We start from the raw sequence: 20,295 nt of genomic DNA, 5'->3' as shown, positions 1-20,295 counted from the left end.
AGAAGGTGATGAGTATGGATGATGTAGTGGGGAGAGGGATGGAAGAGATGTACAAAGGGAGACTTTGGGTGGGCAGGTGGGAGTAGGAAGGGAACGCAGAGAATGGGGGGAGAAGGAGAAAATGGAACTGTCAATGTTAATATCATTAAGCTGTAAACTACCCAAGTTCCCAATCCTTTTTATGTCATTGACCAAGGGGACCGTGGATCCCAGATTGGGAACCCTGTGCTAGTCTGTGTTTGGTCTCAATGCAGCACTGGAGAAGGTTGAGAACAGACGGGTCAGAATGGGAATTGAAATGGCAGGCATTTGGAAGCTTAGGACCAGAAGACATAGGAGCAGAATTGGGCTATTCAGCCCATTCAATCATATTTCTTTTGTTACTCCCTGGTCCTCACTCGTTTGGAGGAAGTGGGCGCATTCAGGCAGTGGAGAAGATATATGTGAGATCCTAATTCCTTGGGGCAGAGGGGAAGCAATGAAGAATAAGGTGGACATTTTAGAAGTTTGGTAGTGCAAAGCCTTATCTTGAGAAGAGTTGAGGAAACAAAGGACCTCAAGGAAGGGGCGTCCTTACAGAACACAGGGTGGGAGGAGCTACGACACAGGTGAGAGGAGCTATGGTCAGTGCCATTGAAGGATTAAAGTCTGTCACGAGCCTTGTGGCTCATCAGGCCGGTGCTTATGCCGGTTTCAGTGGCGTGAAGCGTCTGAGAATACGAGACTCCCCCCACCCCCCTGGATAGGATGCCAGTCTATCACCAGTACCCATTTTCAGCTGGGTAGACTGGAGCATTGTGTTGTTAAGTGCCTTGCTCAAGGACACACACGCTGCCTCGGCCGAGGCTCAAACCCATGACCTTCAGATCGTTAGTCCAACACCCTAACCACTTGGCCACATGCAGTTCAATCATTGAAGGAGTCTGTAGGTTTATTGTAGAAGTTCATGTTTAGTTTGTCTCCTGAGATGGAGACAGAGATTCAGCAAAGGAAGAGAAGTACCAGAAACAGGCCAAGTGAAGTAACGGACAGGATGGAAGCTGGCAGTGAAGGTGCAGAGGATGCTGATGAATGCTGAGATAATTTATTCCTTTTACCAGCCCAGCATGATAGCTTTGCTATAATGACTACATGAATCTTGGATGACATGCATATTTACCTTCCAGATGTTAAACAAAGTAGGCTCATTTAAGAATGTAGATTCTTGATGCCTGATATCCCTGTGCTCCATGGACATATTGATCTATATTTAAACCTTGGAACTGGAATTGGTTTATTATTGTCACGTGTATTGAGATCCAGTAAAAAGCACAGTATGCAGAGATTGGTAGATTGGTGGGGTGGAAGGTGAGGACCAGGGGAGCTCCATCCCTGTTCTGTCTGAAGGGAGGTAAGGCTTGCAGGAAATGGAGAGGTGTGTAAGGGCCTCATTCCAGAGAGGAAACCACAAGAAATAAGGAGGATGTACTATTCATACATCTGTATTTTGCACTATTACTTTTTAATGCATATTTTGTATTTTTTCATACCTCAATGCTTACATTTTATATCTTAAAGTATATATTTCTGATTGAACAGCCTTACAACAATAAATTCATTCAGGATAAATAAAGTTTTATCTTATCTTATATGTCCACCATTCTATAGTCCTGCATGCTATTCATACAGATCAAATCATAACACAGTGCATTAAGGTAAAACAATTATAGAATGCAGAATAAAGCATTCAGAACAAGTGCAGTTCAGGTAAACAATAAGGTGCAGGATCATAATGATTGGGTTGTGAAGTCAAAAGTCCATCATATTATACCAGTGAACCATTCAATAACCTTACAACAGAAGCTTTCCTTGAGCTTGGTGGTATGTGCTTTCAGGCTTTCGTATCTTCTCACAATGGAAACGGGATGAATGGGGTCTTTGATTATGCTGACTGCTTTACTTAACCTTAACAAAGATCTCCACTCCATTTAGAAATAATTATGGGAATATCCAGGCTACTTTTGAGTTTGGTTGCCACCTGAACTGTGGGATCTAATATAATTGGTTAATTTATATGTAGCGTGCAGATGTTTTGGCTATTTCAATGACATTGCTGGTTTATTCTGCAGGAACGTGCCCCCCACTCCATTCAGTGTGTACTGATATTGACAGATAAAGAAGCAAATCACAAGCTGGAGAAATGTCCAGGAATATCAGTAAGTGTCCTCTATAAGAAGACTCTTAATCAAAATGATACTTATTTTTTCTAGCAACACACACAAAATGCTGGTAGAATGCAGCAGGCCAGACAGCATTCTTTGTGTGTTGCTTGAATTTGCGGCATCTGCAGATTTCCTCGTGTTTGCTGATTTATTCTAGTTAGACTTGTTCTATTAATATGTTATGCTTTCCCACTTCTATGTCAAATATGTGCTGGCCTTTACTCATGCAATAGATGCTGTTAGTCTCACTGAATATTGTCTGGCCAGGCATATTTGTCAGAGGGGAAAATTCTCCCATTTTATTCAAAGCAAGGCTGAGTTGGTAGCATGAGCCCTTTAGATCCAGCTTTTTTCCAATCCACTGCACAGGGTTGGAAAATGCTGTAGAGGGCAGTAAACTCAGCCAGTTCCATCATGGGCACTGACCTCCCCAACATCGAGAACATTTTCAAAAGACAATGCGTATATACATGTCTGCACATATACGTGTGCATAATTTTTTTGTTGTAATTCATAGTATTTTTTTATGTATTACACTGTAATGCTGCTGCAAAACAACAGATTTCATGACATATGACAGTGATAATAAACCTGATTCTGATTCTGTTTTTGGGATCAAGTTCCACTCCATGGACCTGAACACAAAACTCCTACACAGACACTGCAGGGCAGGACTAGGGGTTATATTCTATAGGAGGTAAAGGCCTAGACATTCCGTAGCAAAGTGATTATGATGGTTTCTGGGTTATTTTGCACTAAGCTGGAAATTAAAATAGGCAATCATGAGCTTATTGGGCTCAGTCATTTTCCACAAAGACATATTGCTGTGAGGGGATAGATTATGTAGCCGTGAAATGTTTCTGTTATTCGGAATGCTGTACCTCACCAGGTTTTAGTAGTGCTGCCTGATTTATTTAAAGAGGAAGATCCCAGTGTTCCACTGAGAACTTATTTCAGGTAGATCCATCCCTCCTCATTTACAAACTCGCTCTTCTTCACCTCCAGCCAATGATCTTGTCTCTTTTTAACTCCTTATAAATCTGAAAAAAACCTTTGGTATCCTCTTTTATATTATTGGCTTGCTAATCTTCATATTTCATCTTTTCTCTCCTTATTGCTTTGTTGGTTGCCTTGTGTAGCTTTTTAAAATCTTCCCAATGTTCTAATTTCCCACTCATTTTTCTATATTATATGTCCCCTCTTTTGCTTTTATACTCTCTTTAACTTCCACTGTCAGTCATTGTTGCCTCATCCACCCTATTGAATTCTACTTGTTAGGGATGAACCAATTCTGAATTTTCTAAATTATCCCAAGAAACTCCATCCATTGCGGCTCTACTGTCATCCCTGTTGGTGTCCCTTTCCAATCAACTTTTCCGGCACATTTCTCATGCCTTTGTAGTTACCTTTAATACTGTTACATCCATTTTAGCTTCTCCCTCTCAAATTGCAATCTCAATCCTGGTAGAAAGTCCTACAGATTTTGCTTGCTTGTTAAATCTGACTCTGCTCACAACAAATGAGATCTCAAACTCAGCGGCTATTATACAGTATATGATTACTGCCTCCTAAGGGTTCCTTTACCTAGAGCTTCCAGGTCAAATCTGGTTTAATATACAACACCAAATCCAGAATTGTCTTATCCTTAGTGGGTTGAACCACTAGCTGCTGCAAAAAGCCATCTCATAGGCATTCTACAAATTTCCTCTCTTTGGATGCAGCACCTAGCAGACTTTCCCAGTCTACCTGCATTTTGAAATCCCCCATAACTATCACAACATTGACCTTTTTACATGTCTTTTCTATCTCCTATTGCAATTTGTACCCCACATACTGGCAACTGTTCTGAAACCTGTATATAACTCATAACAGGGTCTTTTTATCCTTGCAGTTTCTGAACTCTACCCATAAGTATTCTGCATCTAAGGATTTGATTTAATTTTTACCAGCAAAGCCACCCCACCCCATCTGCCCTCTTGCCTGTCCTTTCAACACACTGTGTATCTTCGGATGTTAATCTCCCACCTATGATATGTCAACCACTATCTGCAATGCCCACAACATCAAACTTGACAATTTCTGCTGCAAGATCATGTACCTTGTTTCATATACTGCTTGCGTTAAAATATAACACTTTCAGTCCTTTATTCACCACTCTTCTTTTCAATTTTGTCTCCCTGTTAACTGAAGTTAATTTCTTATCCCCCTCTTAAGTGTTTGTCTTATTCTTTATTCCATAGACTTCTCCTTCACTCTTCTTTCCTTTTACTTTTCCAAGCAGATGACCCCCCCCCCCGACTATTTAGTTGAAAGCCCTATTTCACTGCCATAGTTTTATGATTTGCCAGTGCCCTTGTCCCAAAATGGTTCCATTGGAACAGTTCCCTACTTCCCCAATACTAGCGCTGATGTCCCACAAATTCAAACCCACTTCTCCCACACCAGTCTTTGAGCTATACATTTAACTCTAATCTTACTAGAGATTAACACTATCGGGTAAGAATCAAAAGCTCTTTCCTTTGCATTTTAACTTTGTCCCTGCTTGCTTAAATTCCCTCAGCAAAACCTTTTCCTTGTTCTTCCTACATCATTGGTACGCACGCAGACCATAACAACTAGATCTTTCCCCTCCCACTCCAAATTCCTCTGGAGGTCAGATGAGATGTTGCAAGCATGCAACACAACTTTTGGGGCTCTCGATCCTTGTGACAGAGAACTGTTTCTATTCCCCTGACTGTACTATCTCCAACTACAACTAATTGTTTCTTCTCTCACCCTCTTGAATGACTTCCTGGACCACGGTGCCATGATTGAATGACTCATGTTTCCTACATTCCCCACTCTCATCTTCACAGGGAGGAACAATCTGAGACTTGCTGTGCAAGCTCGAGGGCTGAGGCTCCTCCAGCACTAACTCTTGGACCACCACCCCCCCCACCCCCCCATCTGTATCACTTGCAGTTATACCCCTTTCTTCCTTGGCCACAGACTAAATTTAAAGTAGTTAATCTAATGGGTGTGACTCCCTCCTAAAACACAGTGTCCTGGTAACTCTCCGCCCTCCCTGATGCATCTAACTTCAGGTCATTAATTTTGAGCCTGAGCAGATGCGGTTACCAGGAGCCACAATGGGATCCTAACCAGCTCCTACATTGTGCAGCTATAAATCATCATCTGATCTAGCATCCCTATTTTATTAAGATCCTTTTAGTTATCTATTACATATTTTTAAAATAAGATTTTTTTAACCTGCAATTCACCAAAACCTCTCAAGCTAAAGCTTTAGACCTCAGATCCTAGACTCCAACACTGGCCCAACCTCAGAATGGCTGCTCTACTTAAACCTAACTTATTTTTATTGACCCTTGCTTGTTAAATCTGGAGCTACTCTTGACAAATAATGGCACCCACAATCTCAATCCCGGTAGAAAGTCCTACAGATTTTGCTTGCTTGTTAAATCTGTCTCTGCTTGCGACAAATGAGATCTCAAACTCAGCGGAAAAGGGAACGGATATTGGTGTGACCTTTCTCTGAACTTTGAAAGTGTCAAGTAAATGGATCTTAAGGAATCATTGAATTATGATGGTACAGAAGAAGGTCATTCAGCCTACTCAAGTCTATCTTAGCATCTGTTGGAGAAAACTGCTGGGACTTGCTAATTGAAAAATGGTGAAAACTATTTTCCTCTTCATGGATCTATGCAATGGTATCGGTCTGATAGATTAAAGAAATCATTTCAAATATAAGACAGTTGTGTTCTGCAATGTGATGCCAGCTTTTGAATGAATAACAAATTGTAAAATGCATGTTGTCTTTTTTTCTTTAAACAGCTGGAAATTTTGACATCCTTGAAAACACTGCATAAGTTCATTGACAGCCATCAACTGACTGAAAACCTAGAGGGGACTTTCCCTTATAGTCACTCTGAATGGATTCAGTTTCGTATGGTGAGTAATGGGTCTCACGCCTTTGAGAAAGATCACTGTTTAAGTAGAAAACAGCAATATGCATTGGGTTGCATTTCGGCTCAAAGCCTAATAGAAGCACATTAATAAACAACTTTTCTTCAGATGGAAGTTGGAAGCTGAGTTACGCAGGAGGTATTTGTGTTTGCTCTTGTTCAAGTGTGTTATCTGGCATTTATTGAGGCATAGCCCTTACCTGCTGTTGGTCTGCGTATGTTCAGAAGTTGTCCAGTCCTAACAATACACAGATTTCTTTATTATTAGTATGGTAATGAGTCAAATGTATGAAAGAAGGTTGGCCAGTAATGACACAGTTGAAAGTGTTTGAATCTTGGTGGCATCTCTGAAGAGCTTTTGGAATGATACCTGGAAACTGTGATAACTGATCTTCAAAAGCCACAGCCATGTTTCCATCAGAGGTGACTATGGTTTGATTCTTGGACAGGGGGTTTCCCTCTGGACAGAATGCAAATTTAACCTTTATTATTTAGAAATACAGCCTTATTGTTTTCAACAATCATTGCTGAACACCATGTCCCTGCCCCCACCTAAATCTCTTTCAGCTCAACCTAGCGGTGGATCTTGTGGATGTGAGTCAGGTGATCTGCACTTGGTACACTATTCAGGCTCATTTCCCCAAGCAATACTGAGGAAGACAAGTAATATCCGAGTGTTGCCACTCAGCCAGAGATTAAATTGAACACACAAACAAATGAGAGATTAAGTTGATGACTTTTCTCCAGAATATAAAGGGAGACAATTTTTTTTTTAATCTTTTAATTTTATTTAGATATATGTCATGATAACAGGCTCTTCTAGCCCAATTACACCCATGTGACCTACTAACCCATATGTCATTGGAACGTGGGAGGAAACCAGAGCACCCAGAGGAAACCCACACAGCCACGGGGAAAACGTACAAACTCCTTTTAGATAGCCGTGGAATTGAACCCATATTGTTGGTGCTATAGCAGCATTAGACTGGCCACTATATTACCAAGCAGCCCCTAATAAGTTACATTTACTGAATGTAAAAAATAACATTTAAAAGACATTTAGACAAGTACACAGATAAGATGTGTTTTGAGAATTATGGAAAAAGACTGGTGAGTGAGACTAGCTTGGTGAACACCGTGGTTAGCATGGGTGAGTTGGGCTGAAGGGCCTGTTTCCAAGCTTGTATTAGTTTATAACTGTGAGTTAGAGATGTATAAGGGACATCAGGAGCAGCTTCTTCACTCAATGATTTGGAATGAACTGCCAGAAATAGAGGTTGAAGTGGGTATATAAACAACATTTAAAAACACGCTAAATATGTCCATGTGCCAGCTGGTAACATGGTATCAGCACCAATCTTCAAGACAAATGGTCCCAGGTTCAAATCCGGCCAGGCCCTTGCACACTTTCCATCCATGCTGGGTTGAGCATTGTGCTAGTGACTTGGCCTCGTAAAAAACAGACAAAATGCTAAGAAAATATCAAAAAGTGACACCCAATGCATCACAATGCACAGAAAGGAACAACAAGAAGATATGCCCATGGATTGGAGATGTTTAGAGGGCTATGGGCCAACCACGGACAAATGGGACCAGCTCACTGAGCAATACAGTCAGCATGGATGAGTTGGGCTGAAAGGCCTGTTTCCATGCTGTGACTGGGCAGCTGACCATGAGAGCCTGGGGAGCTCTCCTGATACTCCGATCAGCTCTTCCTATCCTTTCACTCCTCCATTTGGGTAGTCCTCAAGAAGAGTCTTCAGCCTCAAACTTCAACTGTCTTTCTCCTTCCATGGATGCTGTCGGACTTTCTGAGTATTTCTAGCACTTTCGTTTTTTAAGACAGAACATACAGCTCATGACCAGACCAGTCTTGTGCCGAGCCAATTACAGTAGTAATCAAATGTGCAACTAAATTAATTCCCTCTGCCTACACAATGTTCATCTCCTTCCATTTCCTGTGCATCCATGTGCCTATCTAAGAACCTATTGAACGCAGCTATCATACTCGCCTCCACCACCACCCCAGGCAGAGCATTCCAGGTTTAATTTCGGGTTTCCAGCATCTGCAGTTTTTTTTATTGATCTTCCATACACAGGTTAACAGGCATGGATTACACGGGTGGCATGACGTGGCTATACAGTGTATTTCAACTATATTTAATGCAGAATTCCCTGGAAGCTAAATACTCACATAGTTACCGAGGATAAGAAGGCCATCAACTGACATCATTGTTACCTCCACTAAGGTTTTGCGAATTAGGTGTGGCTCTCTATAGAACAATCTAGTGGGTCCACTTCCCTCTTCTGTTCCTCGCATCTTGAAATTAAGTCCCTCAATTTCCAACTTTCTTTTCATCTTTGCTTTCACCACTCCTATAGAATCAATCTCCAGGTCATTACCTGGAACTTATCTGCTGAATATGGTGGACAGGCACATAGCATCATACAAATGTATAAGCAACATTCTCAAGAGAAAAATAAATTGAACATAATTGTGCTGAAAGCTGTGTTCTTGCATTAAACCATCCAGTCAAATCTATTTTCCCAATATTTGGCACTTTTGGCACTTTTGTCACTTGAGTCCTGTGTCCTCATGAAAAATCCAGATGTAATATTTTGACGCAAAAGCTATTATTTATTGAACGCACTGACCACTTTAATAACAAATGGAAATTCAGCAATTTTTTGCATCACAAGGTGAACTATAACTCTACAGTATTGAGACTAAACTATGATGCTGCCAAGTGTTCCAATTACACTGCACTAAATGCAACAGTTTTCATGAATAAATATTTATTGAACAAACTAACTACAGGTCAATGGAATGGACTCCTTTTTGATTAATATCGGTACAAATGCTCAGTAACATACCCTAGTGCCGAAATCTTCAGGACAACAGTGGCCGATGTCACCATTGCAGCATGTTGAGCTCTCAACAATCAGTTTGAGTAAACATTTCCCAGAAAATGCATCACCATTGGTTTCTCCACCATAAATCATACTGAAATTCTTCAAGTTTTTTTTTTGCAGGAAGAAGTCAAACAATGTGGAGCAGGAAGTAAAGGTGAAGGTTAGGGATGGAAACAAAGACATGCATGGATTTAATGCATAAATTATTAGTGTGAGAAATAGCTGAAAATGAGATTGTAGCCCTACAGGATATTCGTCTCCTGTTTATACTGTTATTGACAGCTTGACAACAGCTTTTCACTAAAAGAGAAAATCTGCAGATGCTGGAAATCCAGACAACACACACAAAATTCTGGAGGAACTCTGCAGGCCAGTCAATATCTATGCAGTTCTGACGAAGGACCTCAGCCCGAAACGTCGACTGTATTCTTTTCCATAGATGCCGCCTAGCCTGCTGAGCTCCTCCAGCATTTTCTGTGTGTTGACAACAGCTTTTCCAGTTTTTCTAGTGTTAGCTATTTATTTTTGTTTTAATTTGCTACTAGCAGTAGTTAACCTCACTCAGAAAGACAGAAATGATGAAACATCTACCTTTTTTCATATTCATGTATTCAGAAGAAAAGTTAACATCAAAAGGTAGTTTGAGGAACTGAAGCCGAATCCACTGGGCCTCCAAGACCCATCATGTGGCATCACCGTCCTTTTGATCATCCCTGGTGTTTGTTGTATTATGACTGCCACAATGAAAGGTTGTCTCAAACATTGATTATTTGATTATTTTAGTTTTTTTTAAATAGAATATCTTTAACAATTAACAATTTAATTAAAAAAAAAACAGCTTCTCTAACAACACACATCAAAGTTGCTGGTGAACGCAGCAGGCCAGGCAGCATCTCTAGGAAGAGGTACAGTCGACGTTTCAGGCCGAGACCTTCACCTGCCTTCAAATAGTTTGGTCCAATTTCAGTTTCTTCATTCCCAATTAAACACAGTGATCCTGTGGGTTGGTACTGTTGAAATAGTTGAATGATTACACTTCAGTGAGATTCTTCCTTAATTATTTTCCCATTCAACTACAAACTTTTGCCTTCACAAGTCAAGCTTTTCTATTTCAATAGTTTTTCTCTCCAAAACAATTTATTGCAATTGTTTGGTAAGCAACCAGCTTTTAACTCAGTATTCCCATGGTGGTGTGAGCAATGCATTTAGGAGTCCCACTATGAGGCAATCATTCACCCAAGCTCTCTTGCTATCTGTGAGTTTACTCTCAACATAGATCAGCACAATAAAGTTCCAAGAGCACACTTGGAATCTTGCTTAGTAATTCACCCTTGTCTGTGACATTGTCCCTATCCTAAGATACACACTCTCTTAATACTAACCAAACTCTGATCCAGTTGATGTGGGTGTCACAGAGCTGTGAGGCAGCAAACAAGAGTGAGTGGTTCTAGTGTATCATTGCAAGTTCATTAACTTTGGCTAACGGCAGTTAAGTTTATTTGCTGCAAATTTACCTCACAAGCTCACTAAAATGCTGCAAGAGAAATAACTTACGAGATATTCTGCTGAAATCTGGGCTCAAATTCATACTGTGGACTCAAAAATAAACAAAATCCCATGGTAAGGGACTGGAATTCAGAAACGGATCCTTCATCGCTATCAAAGGTCGAATGTCAGAATTAGGATTAGAATCTGGTTTATTGCCATTGGCATATGTCATGAAATTTGCTGATTTGTGACAGAAGTACAGTGCAATACATAACATAAACTATAAACTACAATCATATGTATCTAAAATTAAGTAAGTAGTGCAGAAAGAGAATTCATTGGATTTAGATTTCAGATTCAGATTTACTTATCACATGTACATTGAGACATACAGCGTTAACAACCAACACACCCAAAGATGTGCTGGAGGCAGCCTGCAAGTGTCACCACGCGTTCCTGTGCCAACATGGCATGCCCACAATTTTCCCAGAACGACACAAGCTTCAACAATAACACCAACAATAAACAAAACAAGACAAAAACATGCCCCTTTCCCATCTTTCTCGCTCTTCCACCCACTCACCCACCATACACCCAGACAGGCTACTAATGGGCCTCCAATCCTTGTCCCCGGGCTCTCAGACACACAGACATCAGGCCTCCAACTTTGGATTTCACCCTCAACTTCACCCTGGGGCCTTCACTCTCAACTTCCGGAATTGCACGGACTTCCAACCTCAATGACTTGGGCCCTTGTGACTCCGTTGGACCCCCATGGCTCCTTCGGGCCTCTAGCTTTGATCTTTGACCTTCTGGCTTCTACCTTTGGACTCACTGTGCTCCGGGATTCATCTTTTTGCTTTGCCCTATGGGACTTCGCTGCAACTGTGGTGTTCTGTATCTCTAACAAACTTTTCTGTCCCTTCCCTTTCTTCACCGTTCTTCAGATCAGCTGTGATAATCAAGCCTTCACCACCCATTCCCCCTGCACAAACACCAGTGTCGCTCATTCTCTCCCGGTCTCCACCCCATCATTTCACTCTTCCTATCCTTCTCCCTTCCTGCAGTTTCAACCATGTTGGATTTCTATTCTCTCTGGTGTTGTAGAGGACAGGCCTGGCCCTTCCATTGCACAACATACCAGTCAGCTAGACATTGATGCACTACCTGTCAGCATTCTTCCAAGCAACTACTTTTAATCACAGATCCATCAGGCAGTGCTCAGTGCAGAATGTCCTGCAGACACCGCAGGACAGGGACACTATGGAGAATGTGGGCTTGTTCCCTGAGCAAACGGTCCAAAACATCTGGCAGAATGCCTCATCACCAGATGTCACTAACAAGCACCGAGACTTTGCTTTGCTAGTGATGGTAAGCGCCTGGCACGCAGATCCTTACTGGGTGACCACCTCGTCACAAAGCTCGCTGTTCTCAGGACATCTGCATTGTGGAAAAGAAGTTCATCCACCTCCATGACGACTGCGGTTTTGCTAAGAGGCTGCGAGGACAGGTGCAAGGGTCCATGCCCCGGTTCCTCCCCAGCGGCTGAGTAGCAGAGAATTCTGATGTGGGGGCATACACTGAGACAGACATCAAGCGCTGCTGGAAAGTCATCAGCTTGTTGAAGAATGCTCTTTGGTCTGACTGAAGCTTGTTGATCTCCCAGCACAGTGAGATGTCCGTGAGCGAAAGCCGCTGACTGGCACGGTCCAGGCTGCAAGAGTGCGTGCTGAGGGATGCGCTGAAGCTGGGTGTAGCCAATGCTAATACTCTGCCTGAAGGACCACAGTCTGGGCTCCTTCCGCTACCTGTTGTGGAGGGGGGTGGGGCTGCATGGTGAGTCAGATGGGGAAATACCTCGTACACTGAAAAGATGGATCATCCTGGGGGCCACATGAGGGGTTATGGTATTGTGGTTTTAAAAAATGTTAACACTACTGAATGCAATGATCATGAATGTAAATGCTTTGCGTGTTTCTTCTTTTGTATATAATTGTTATTATGAATAACCTTTATTTTTGAAATATGAAAAGGAATTTCTGACCTCCTCATTCTCGAGGCTCTCGGTTGGCCAGGGTTGACCAAGGATGTTGCATCCCAGCTGCCTACATGTTAAGCAAGCTGGTACGCAACCCAGAGCAGATCGATATACAGTCCAAGCTGTTGCCCATGTAGCAAGCTCCCACCACCCTCCCCCTTCATGCAGCTGATGAATCCAAAGAAATGGCAGAGACCGATACAGTTTGACACCCGCTGTGTTGCAAGAGTTGTTAGTTAGCATTGAACTTGACGTAGGCCGGACTTAGGGACTCCAGCTCTGGAGTTTTCCTCGGGGTTTACTCCTGAAGCGTTCCCCCTGAGTGGGTGTAGCCACAAAGCAGCGGAAGCTTGAGATCAGACTTTTTCTTCTCCTTGATGAGTGGCCAACCGCAGCTGATGAGCCTCATCTGTCCGAAGCAGCTGGTTTTAAGGCGCCAGTAACCAGCCTTTGCCCCTTCTCCTATCAGTAGAAGTGGTTCCACCAAGCTTAGGAGCTTAGCCACACGTGAAGGCCAGGAGCTGGATTTGGTTGTGAGATTCTATTTAAGATGCACGAGATTGGGAGCATTTAACAGATAGTGGGAGCTGATCGGGAGCATTTAACAGATAGTGGGAGCTGATCCCGACTACCAACCCCCAGCTATAACACCCTTAAAGGCCCTCCCCATTAGTTCTGATAAAAGAACATTGACTCAAAATGTTGACTCTGTTTCTTCCCCTGCAGATGCCACCTGAGGTTTGTCTTCATTTTCTACATCCACTGCAAATTTGCAGCATCTGAAATCGTCTTCTCTTCATTGACTGTGATTATTTTTGATGTTTCAGAAACTTGAGTCATTTATTGCAAACTGCAGGGAGGCTTCCAATCTACTACTGGACACCATCAGAATGTTCGAATTTAATAAACCCAGCCACAGCGCACAGGTAAGTGACCAAATCCTCTTGAGTTGCTTCCTTACCACTGATGTGAGGCTCAATAGTCTATAGTTTCCCAGATTATTCCTGTTTCCATTCTTGAATAATGGAATGGCATTAGCTACTCACCAGACCTCTGAAGCCTCACCTGTGACTAGAGAAGACAGGAGGATCTTGGTCAAGGCTTCAGCAATCTTATCTCTTGCATCTGTCAATAACCTGAGGTATTTCCCATCATCCTGTTGTGCCCTGAAAACTTATCTCCCTTAATAATGAACAGAAGAGATTCCACAGATGCTGAAAATCCAGAGCAACATACCCAAAATGCAGGAGGAACTCAGAAGGGCAGGCAGCGTCTGTAGAGGGGAATAAATAGACACTTTGAGCTGAGGCCCCTCATCAGGACTGGAAAGAAAGGGGGTTGAAGCCAGAATAAGAGGCAGAGGTCCCCCAGCATTTTGTGTACGTTAATGTTGTTCGTGATACCTAACACCACCTCCTTCTTTATCTCAAAATGTCACAGCATCTTAGCACATTCCATACTGATCCCATTAACTTGCACGTCCCTCACCTTGGTGAGTACCAATGTAAAGTACTCATTTAGGACCCCATTCAGATCATTTAAGACCTCCAAGCACATGTAGCCTTCTTTATCCTGAAGTGGTCCTTATCTTTACCCGGATTGTCCTCTTGCCCTTGATTATGTATTGAAAGCATTGGGATTCTCTTTAATCCTATATCGAAAGGACTTTTCATGCCCCTCATGCCTCTTGTAATTCCCTTCTTGAGTTCTTTTCCACCTTCGTTATAATCTTCAAGGGCTCTATTTGATTTCAGCTCCTAAACCTTACATACACACCTTTTTCCTTCTTGACTGAATTCACCACCTCTCTCAATATCCAAGGTTCCCTCACCTTGCCATCCATGTTCTCCCTTCTTAATGGAACATACCTATCCTGTACTCTGTGCAGTTGGTCTTTAAACTCCTTCCACATGTCAGATGTGGACTTGCCCAGAAACATCTGTTCCTAATTAACTCTTCATTGTTCCTGCCTAATACCCTGCCCCAATTTAATACTCAACCACAAGGTCCATTCTTTTTTTTTGTAATTTATTTTTTATTGAATTTCATCATCAAACAAAGATTTCCATCAGATATGTTTCAGATACTGTACATATATATCATATAATCATATTTGTCACAAATCTCCACATAATATTTATCTGAGGTATACACTTACAGAACGGAGAGGAAAGAAAGAACAACCGAAAGAAGAAAAGGTCCATTCTTATTCTTATCTATAGCTATCTTACAATTTATGAAGTTCTGGTCACCATTCCCTACTGTTCTCCCAGTGAATGGTCATTCGATTGGCCAGGCTTATTACAGATCACCAGGTCCAGAATGGCCCCTCCTCTCATTGCATTTTCTACACACTGATTAAGAAATCTTCCAGGTTGCGCCTAACAAATTCTGCTACATCTAATCCTCTTGCACGAAGGAAGAACTAGTCTACATTGGGGAAGCTGAAGTCACCCATGACAAAACGCCTGTTGTTTCTACACTTTTCCATAATTTGCCTGGGTGATGTGGTGGGGTAGATGGGGGGGGAGGGGTTTTGGGAATCTATATAGGGGATGATGTGTGGTGGGATGATGGGTGTGTGGGATGGGGTGAGGGATATGGAGGTTGCCTGTGTGGGGGATGGTCCCGTATCTGTGTATGAAGGGATAAATTTGGTGGGTATAAGGTGTGTGGGGGATGTGTGTTGTGGAGGGGCTGTGTGAGGGATTGTGGAAGGAGTGTGGGTGGGGGGAGGATGAAGTATGTATGAGTGATGGGAATCTCTCACAGTTTCATCCAAGTTTTTATTATCGTAAACCTCTGATGCACCAGGCATCACAATGACTACTGATGCCAATCCAAGACCGCACCATTGATCCTGTCCCTCTGCTCTCTGATTGTCTGCCATTGCCCTTCCAGCCGACACATTATCCCGAACCCACGCACTCCTACCTTATGGAGTACAGTAATCTTTTATACTACACTTTATTAAAGGCCTTCTGGAAATCCAAACATTCTTATCAGTTTACAGAATGGGGTATCTCTGGGATTAGCTAGTCTGGATGTAAATTCCATGTGTCAAAGTCTTTAATAGTTGGTGTGGAGCTGCTTCTTTCCTATATTAACCATTTTGTTTTTGCCTTTTTCCTGAAGGAAGTCACTAACTGCATCCATAACCACAAGCTGACCATGCAGAGAGTTTTGCAAGATGCCCGACTGGTCAATTTGCAACTGGAAGGTGGAGCAATTCTTGCCAGGCTCAAGAAAGAAGAAACTCGATTCAGTTCTTCTGAGGACTACAGGTGGGGATACAAATCTGTTTGGTTTGATAATTTTACTAGTGTTGCTGTATGTCACTTTGCATCTCCCACTTTCTAAATGCACTGACCTCTGGCTGGGATTGTTGGTGTGTGGACTACCCCAAGACTATATTGTATCAACTGCAGGATTACTGGTGTTATATGAGACAGTTTTCCTGGCCTTTCCTCTGAGGAATTTGCTGGACACAAGAAGAACTGCCTGGGCTTCCCAGGAGAGGGAGTTGAGCCTGCAGTTTTAATAAGTCATGGCTGAGCATTACAGTACAGTGGATATGGGGCATGAGGATTTTAGTTTTGAAGTCCAGCTCAGAAAGAATGATCAGGGAGGCTCACCAGAGAGGAATGCTGGAGAGGTGTGGGGGACTGACTCATGACAGTCTGTAATGTGCAGAGGGTTCAGACAGCAAGTAAATCAACACCATCAGAACATATAAGAAGGTGAGGTGTCCCAGTCATAGCAGTCCAAGAATAGTGGCTTCTCTGTGCTCTTCACGTCAGTTCTACAGTAAGGACTACGCTCTGTGGCCATTTCATTAGATACTACCTGTGGTCTTCTTCTGCTGTAGCCCATCCACTTCAAAGTTTGATGTGATGTACATTCAGGGATGCTCTTCTGCACACCACTTTAGTAATGCATTATTTGAGGTTACTGTTGCCTTCCTGTTAGCTTGAACCAGTCTGGCCATTCTCCTCTGACCTTTCACCCACAGAACTGCTCCACAACTGGATGGCTTTTGGTTTTGCACCATTCTCTGCAACTGTATAGTCTGTTGTGCATTAAAATCCCAGGAGAGCAGCAGTTTCTGAGATACTCAAACCTCTCCATCTGGCACCAATAATCGTTCCACAGTCAAAGTCACTTAGATCACATTTATCCCCATTATGATGTTTGGTCTGAGCAATAACTGAACCTCTTGACCATATCTTTTGTGTATTGAGTTGCTGCCACATGATTGGCTGATTAGATATTTGAATTAACAAGCAAGTTTACAAATTTATCTAATAAAGTGGCCACTGAGTGTGTCAGCATCAATGAATGGTTATAGCATAAAAAGAGACAACTCCACTCACTGTGTCCATAGTACAGTGATCTAATGTCCCATACCACCATTCTTTCCCCAGAGCCCTGCAGTTTGTTCCCTCCCAAGTGGCCATCAAACATCTATTTGAGGTTTGATTGATTCTGCTCCAATACATTCCAAATCCTCCACTTGCCCCTCACTTCTCTCTTATATCGGCATTAGAATTTAGTTTATTATCATTGACGTATATCATAAAATTTGCTGTTTTGCAGCAGCAGTAGAGTGCAAGACATTAAAAAATTGCTACTTTACACAAACAAAAAGATGAACCATGTGATACTGTTCATGGACATAGAGAAATCTGATGACGGAGGGGAAGAAGTTGTTCCTAAAGCTTTGTGTGTAGATCTTCAGATTCCTGCACCTCCCCTAATGGTAGCAACAAAAAATAGGCATAACCTGGATGGTGAGGGTCTTTAATAATGGATGCCCCCATATTGAGGCACTACTTCTTCAAGATGTTCTTAATGGTGGGAAGACTTTGCCCATAATGGATTTAGCTGAGGCTACACCCTCTGCAGCTTCTTTCAATCCAGTGCATTGGAGGCTCCATCCCAGGCGGTGATGCAACCAGTCGGAATGATATCTGTCATACATCTGTAGGAATCTGCAAGGGTACTTGTTGACATACCAAATCTCCTCAAACTCCTAACAAAGTAGAGCCACTGCTATGTTTTCTTCATGATTGCATCCCAGTGTTGGGCCCAGGATAGATCCTCTGAAATGCTGGCATCCAGGAATTCTCCCTTTCCATTGCTGACAACTCCATGAGGATTAGTGTGCGTTCTCCCGATTTCCCCGCCCTGAGGTCCCCAGTCAATTTTCATTGGTCTCATGACACTGAGGGCAAGGCTATTGTTGCAACACCACTCAAGCAGACATTCTATCTCAGTCCTGCAATGCCACCTCATTGCCATCTTAGACTCCAGTGGTCATCGGTGAATTCATAGATGGCGTTTGAGCTGTGCCTGGTCTCTGAATCAATGATGAATCCCGATCAGCTTGGTCTAGTTGGGTCGAATCCTTGCTATATTGTTTTATTTATCATATTCAACTGGCTTCCCTCTATTTATCACATTCAACTGAGTCTTGATGCAGCAGTATCGGGTGCCCTGTCAAACTCCTTTGCTTGACGATGAACAACCCCAACTCTACGTTCTAACTTTGCAGCTGGATTTCCTCCACTGTGGAAGTCCTTTGGTATTTGTACCCTTTTGTTGCAGCTTGTTGGTCAAGTAAGCTCTACGTATATAATGGCGCGGTGGATAATTATGACTGGTGACCTTTTATAACTTGTATATTTACAGAGACGCCATTGATTTGGTAACACCCCTCTACAACATGGTGGAAGAAAATGTCCACACTCTGGTGATGAGGTCCAATCAGTGTCTGCAACATTTGGAGTTCTTGAAGAATCTGAGGATACTCGAGGACAAAATTAAACAGGTTGAGGATAAACTGAAACACTTTCAACCTGAAATGTTAACTATGTTTCTCTTCCCAAGGAGGCTGCCTGCCTTGATGAGTGTTTCCAGCATTTTCTGTTTTAATTTGGTTTTTAGCCATTTAGCAGCAAAGAGTGAGGACATGTTTCTTGTTTGTCAGTCAGTCAGGTTTGTTAAGTTTACCAGCACTAAAGTCAAAGTGGAGTTTATAAGTACGTGTATGCACATGTGCATTAAAAAACTTATTTGCAGCAGTATTTCAGGCACATAGCACCATATAAGCAGTATTCACAAGAAAAACATTAGATTAGATTAGATTATGAGGACACTCAGTCCTCATTTATTGTCATTTAGAAATGCATGCATGTACTAAGAAATGATACAATGTTCCTTCAGAGTGATATCACAAAAAAAAGGACAAAACCAAAGACTAACACTGACAAGACCACATAATTATAACATATAGTTACAGCAGTGCAAAGCAATACCATAATTTGATAAAGAACAGACCATGGGAACGGTTAAAAAAAAGTCTCAAAGTTCCGATCGACTCCCGATAGTCCCCGATAGCAGGCGGCAGAAGGGAGGAACTCTCCCTGCCATAAACCTCCAAGCACTGACAACTGTCGATGCATTGGTAGCACCCGACCCCAGCTGACTCTGAGCCCATCCGAAAACTTCGAGCCTCTGACCAGCCCTTCGACACCGAGCGCCATCTCTGCCAAGCGCCTTGACCCCGTCCTGGCCGCCGAGCAACAAGCAAAGCCAAGGACTCGGGGCCTTCCCCTCCGGAGATTCAGGATCACACAGTAACAACGGCAGCGAAAAAGGCATCTCAGAAGTTTCTCCAGATGTTCCTTCGTTCTCTCGCATCTGTCTCCATCAAACCAGAATTGTGCACGGCACCCTACTTGACAGATTACAGATATCATTCACTGGAGTAGCCGCGCAAGCTGCGTCGCACCGCCATCTTCTTCAAAATTACAAGAAATACCACAATTAGAACAAAACAAATACTTTTATGCAAGGTGATCAAAGTAGTTGTAGTGTTGCTAAACTGTGGTGATTGGGTTTGGGGTAGCTGGTTCAAGAAACAATGGCTGAAGGGAAGTGTCTGTGGTGTGAGATCTCAGTACCTCTTGCCCAATAGTACCTGTGAGAAGGTGGCACGGTCTGTATGGTGCAGGTTTTTGATGATGGATGTGACCTTCTTGTGATAGTACCTCCTATAAATATGACTGCTTGTGGGGAGGTATGTCCCCATGATGTATTGGGCACAGTTCACTACTCCCTGCCACCTCTTTGAAGTCTTTGAAGAAGGTAATAGATAGATACTGTGTAAGGAATTCTCATTTTCTTGGTTATTTTTAAGTGTCTTATGGTTCAGCCAGCAGGAGAGGAGATTTTAGTTCACTTTAATGGATGTTCGGAGAGGAAGGGTGGTGAAACATGAAGCGATGGATCCTGGGAGAAAAAAATAATGAATGTGCAGAAACAGGGCCACCATAGTCCTGCAATTTGTAGCTCTCACCCAGACTATTGCTCAGGACTTTACGACAGCCCAGTTGTAAAGATAATGATAAAGATTAGCTTTATTTGTCATTACATACATCGAAATATACAGTGAAATGTGTTGTTGGCATCAAATCAAATTAGCGAGGTTTGTGTGGAACGGGCTGCAAGTGTCACCATGTTTAAGACACCAATGCTCATAACCCACAAACCACAACCATATGTCTTTGGAATGTGAGAGGGAACTGGAGTACGACTGAATCCAATGGATTTTTCCTGGAATCGTGGGCATTTTATAATTACATAGAACCCCAAATGTAGTCATACATCACAAATCTGGTAAATGTTGACT

General features: G+C 42.4%; 1 protein-coding gene across 2 annotated transcripts in view; it reads left to right on the top strand.

The window, feature by feature from the left end:
• Positions 1 to 20,295, top strand: part of LOC140185840 (pleckstrin homology domain-containing family G member 4B-like) — a 211,770-nt gene that overhangs the window by 131,790 nt on the left and 59,685 nt on the right. For both annotated transcript variants that reach the window (XM_072239629.1, XM_072239619.1), the window contains exons 7-11: positions 2,109 to 2,195; positions 6,033 to 6,149; positions 13,430 to 13,528; positions 15,738 to 15,886; positions 18,294 to 18,432. In XM_072239629.1, the coding sequence (XP_072095730.1) occupies positions 2,109 to 2,195; positions 6,033 to 6,149; positions 13,430 to 13,528; positions 15,738 to 15,886; positions 18,294 to 18,432 (591 nt within the window). The remainder of the gene's footprint in view (positions 1 to 2,108; positions 2,196 to 6,032; positions 6,150 to 13,429; positions 13,529 to 15,737; positions 15,887 to 18,293; positions 18,433 to 20,295) is intronic.

Source organism: Mobula birostris, chromosome 2 (assembly GCF_030028105.1).
Source record: "Mobula birostris isolate sMobBir1 chromosome 2, sMobBir1.hap1, whole genome shotgun sequence".
Classification (NCBI taxonomy): domain Eukaryota; kingdom Metazoa; phylum Chordata; class Chondrichthyes; order Myliobatiformes; family Myliobatidae; genus Mobula; species Mobula birostris.
Note: the sequence above shows the minus strand (reverse complement) of the source record. Positions and strands in the feature narration are given on the sequence as shown.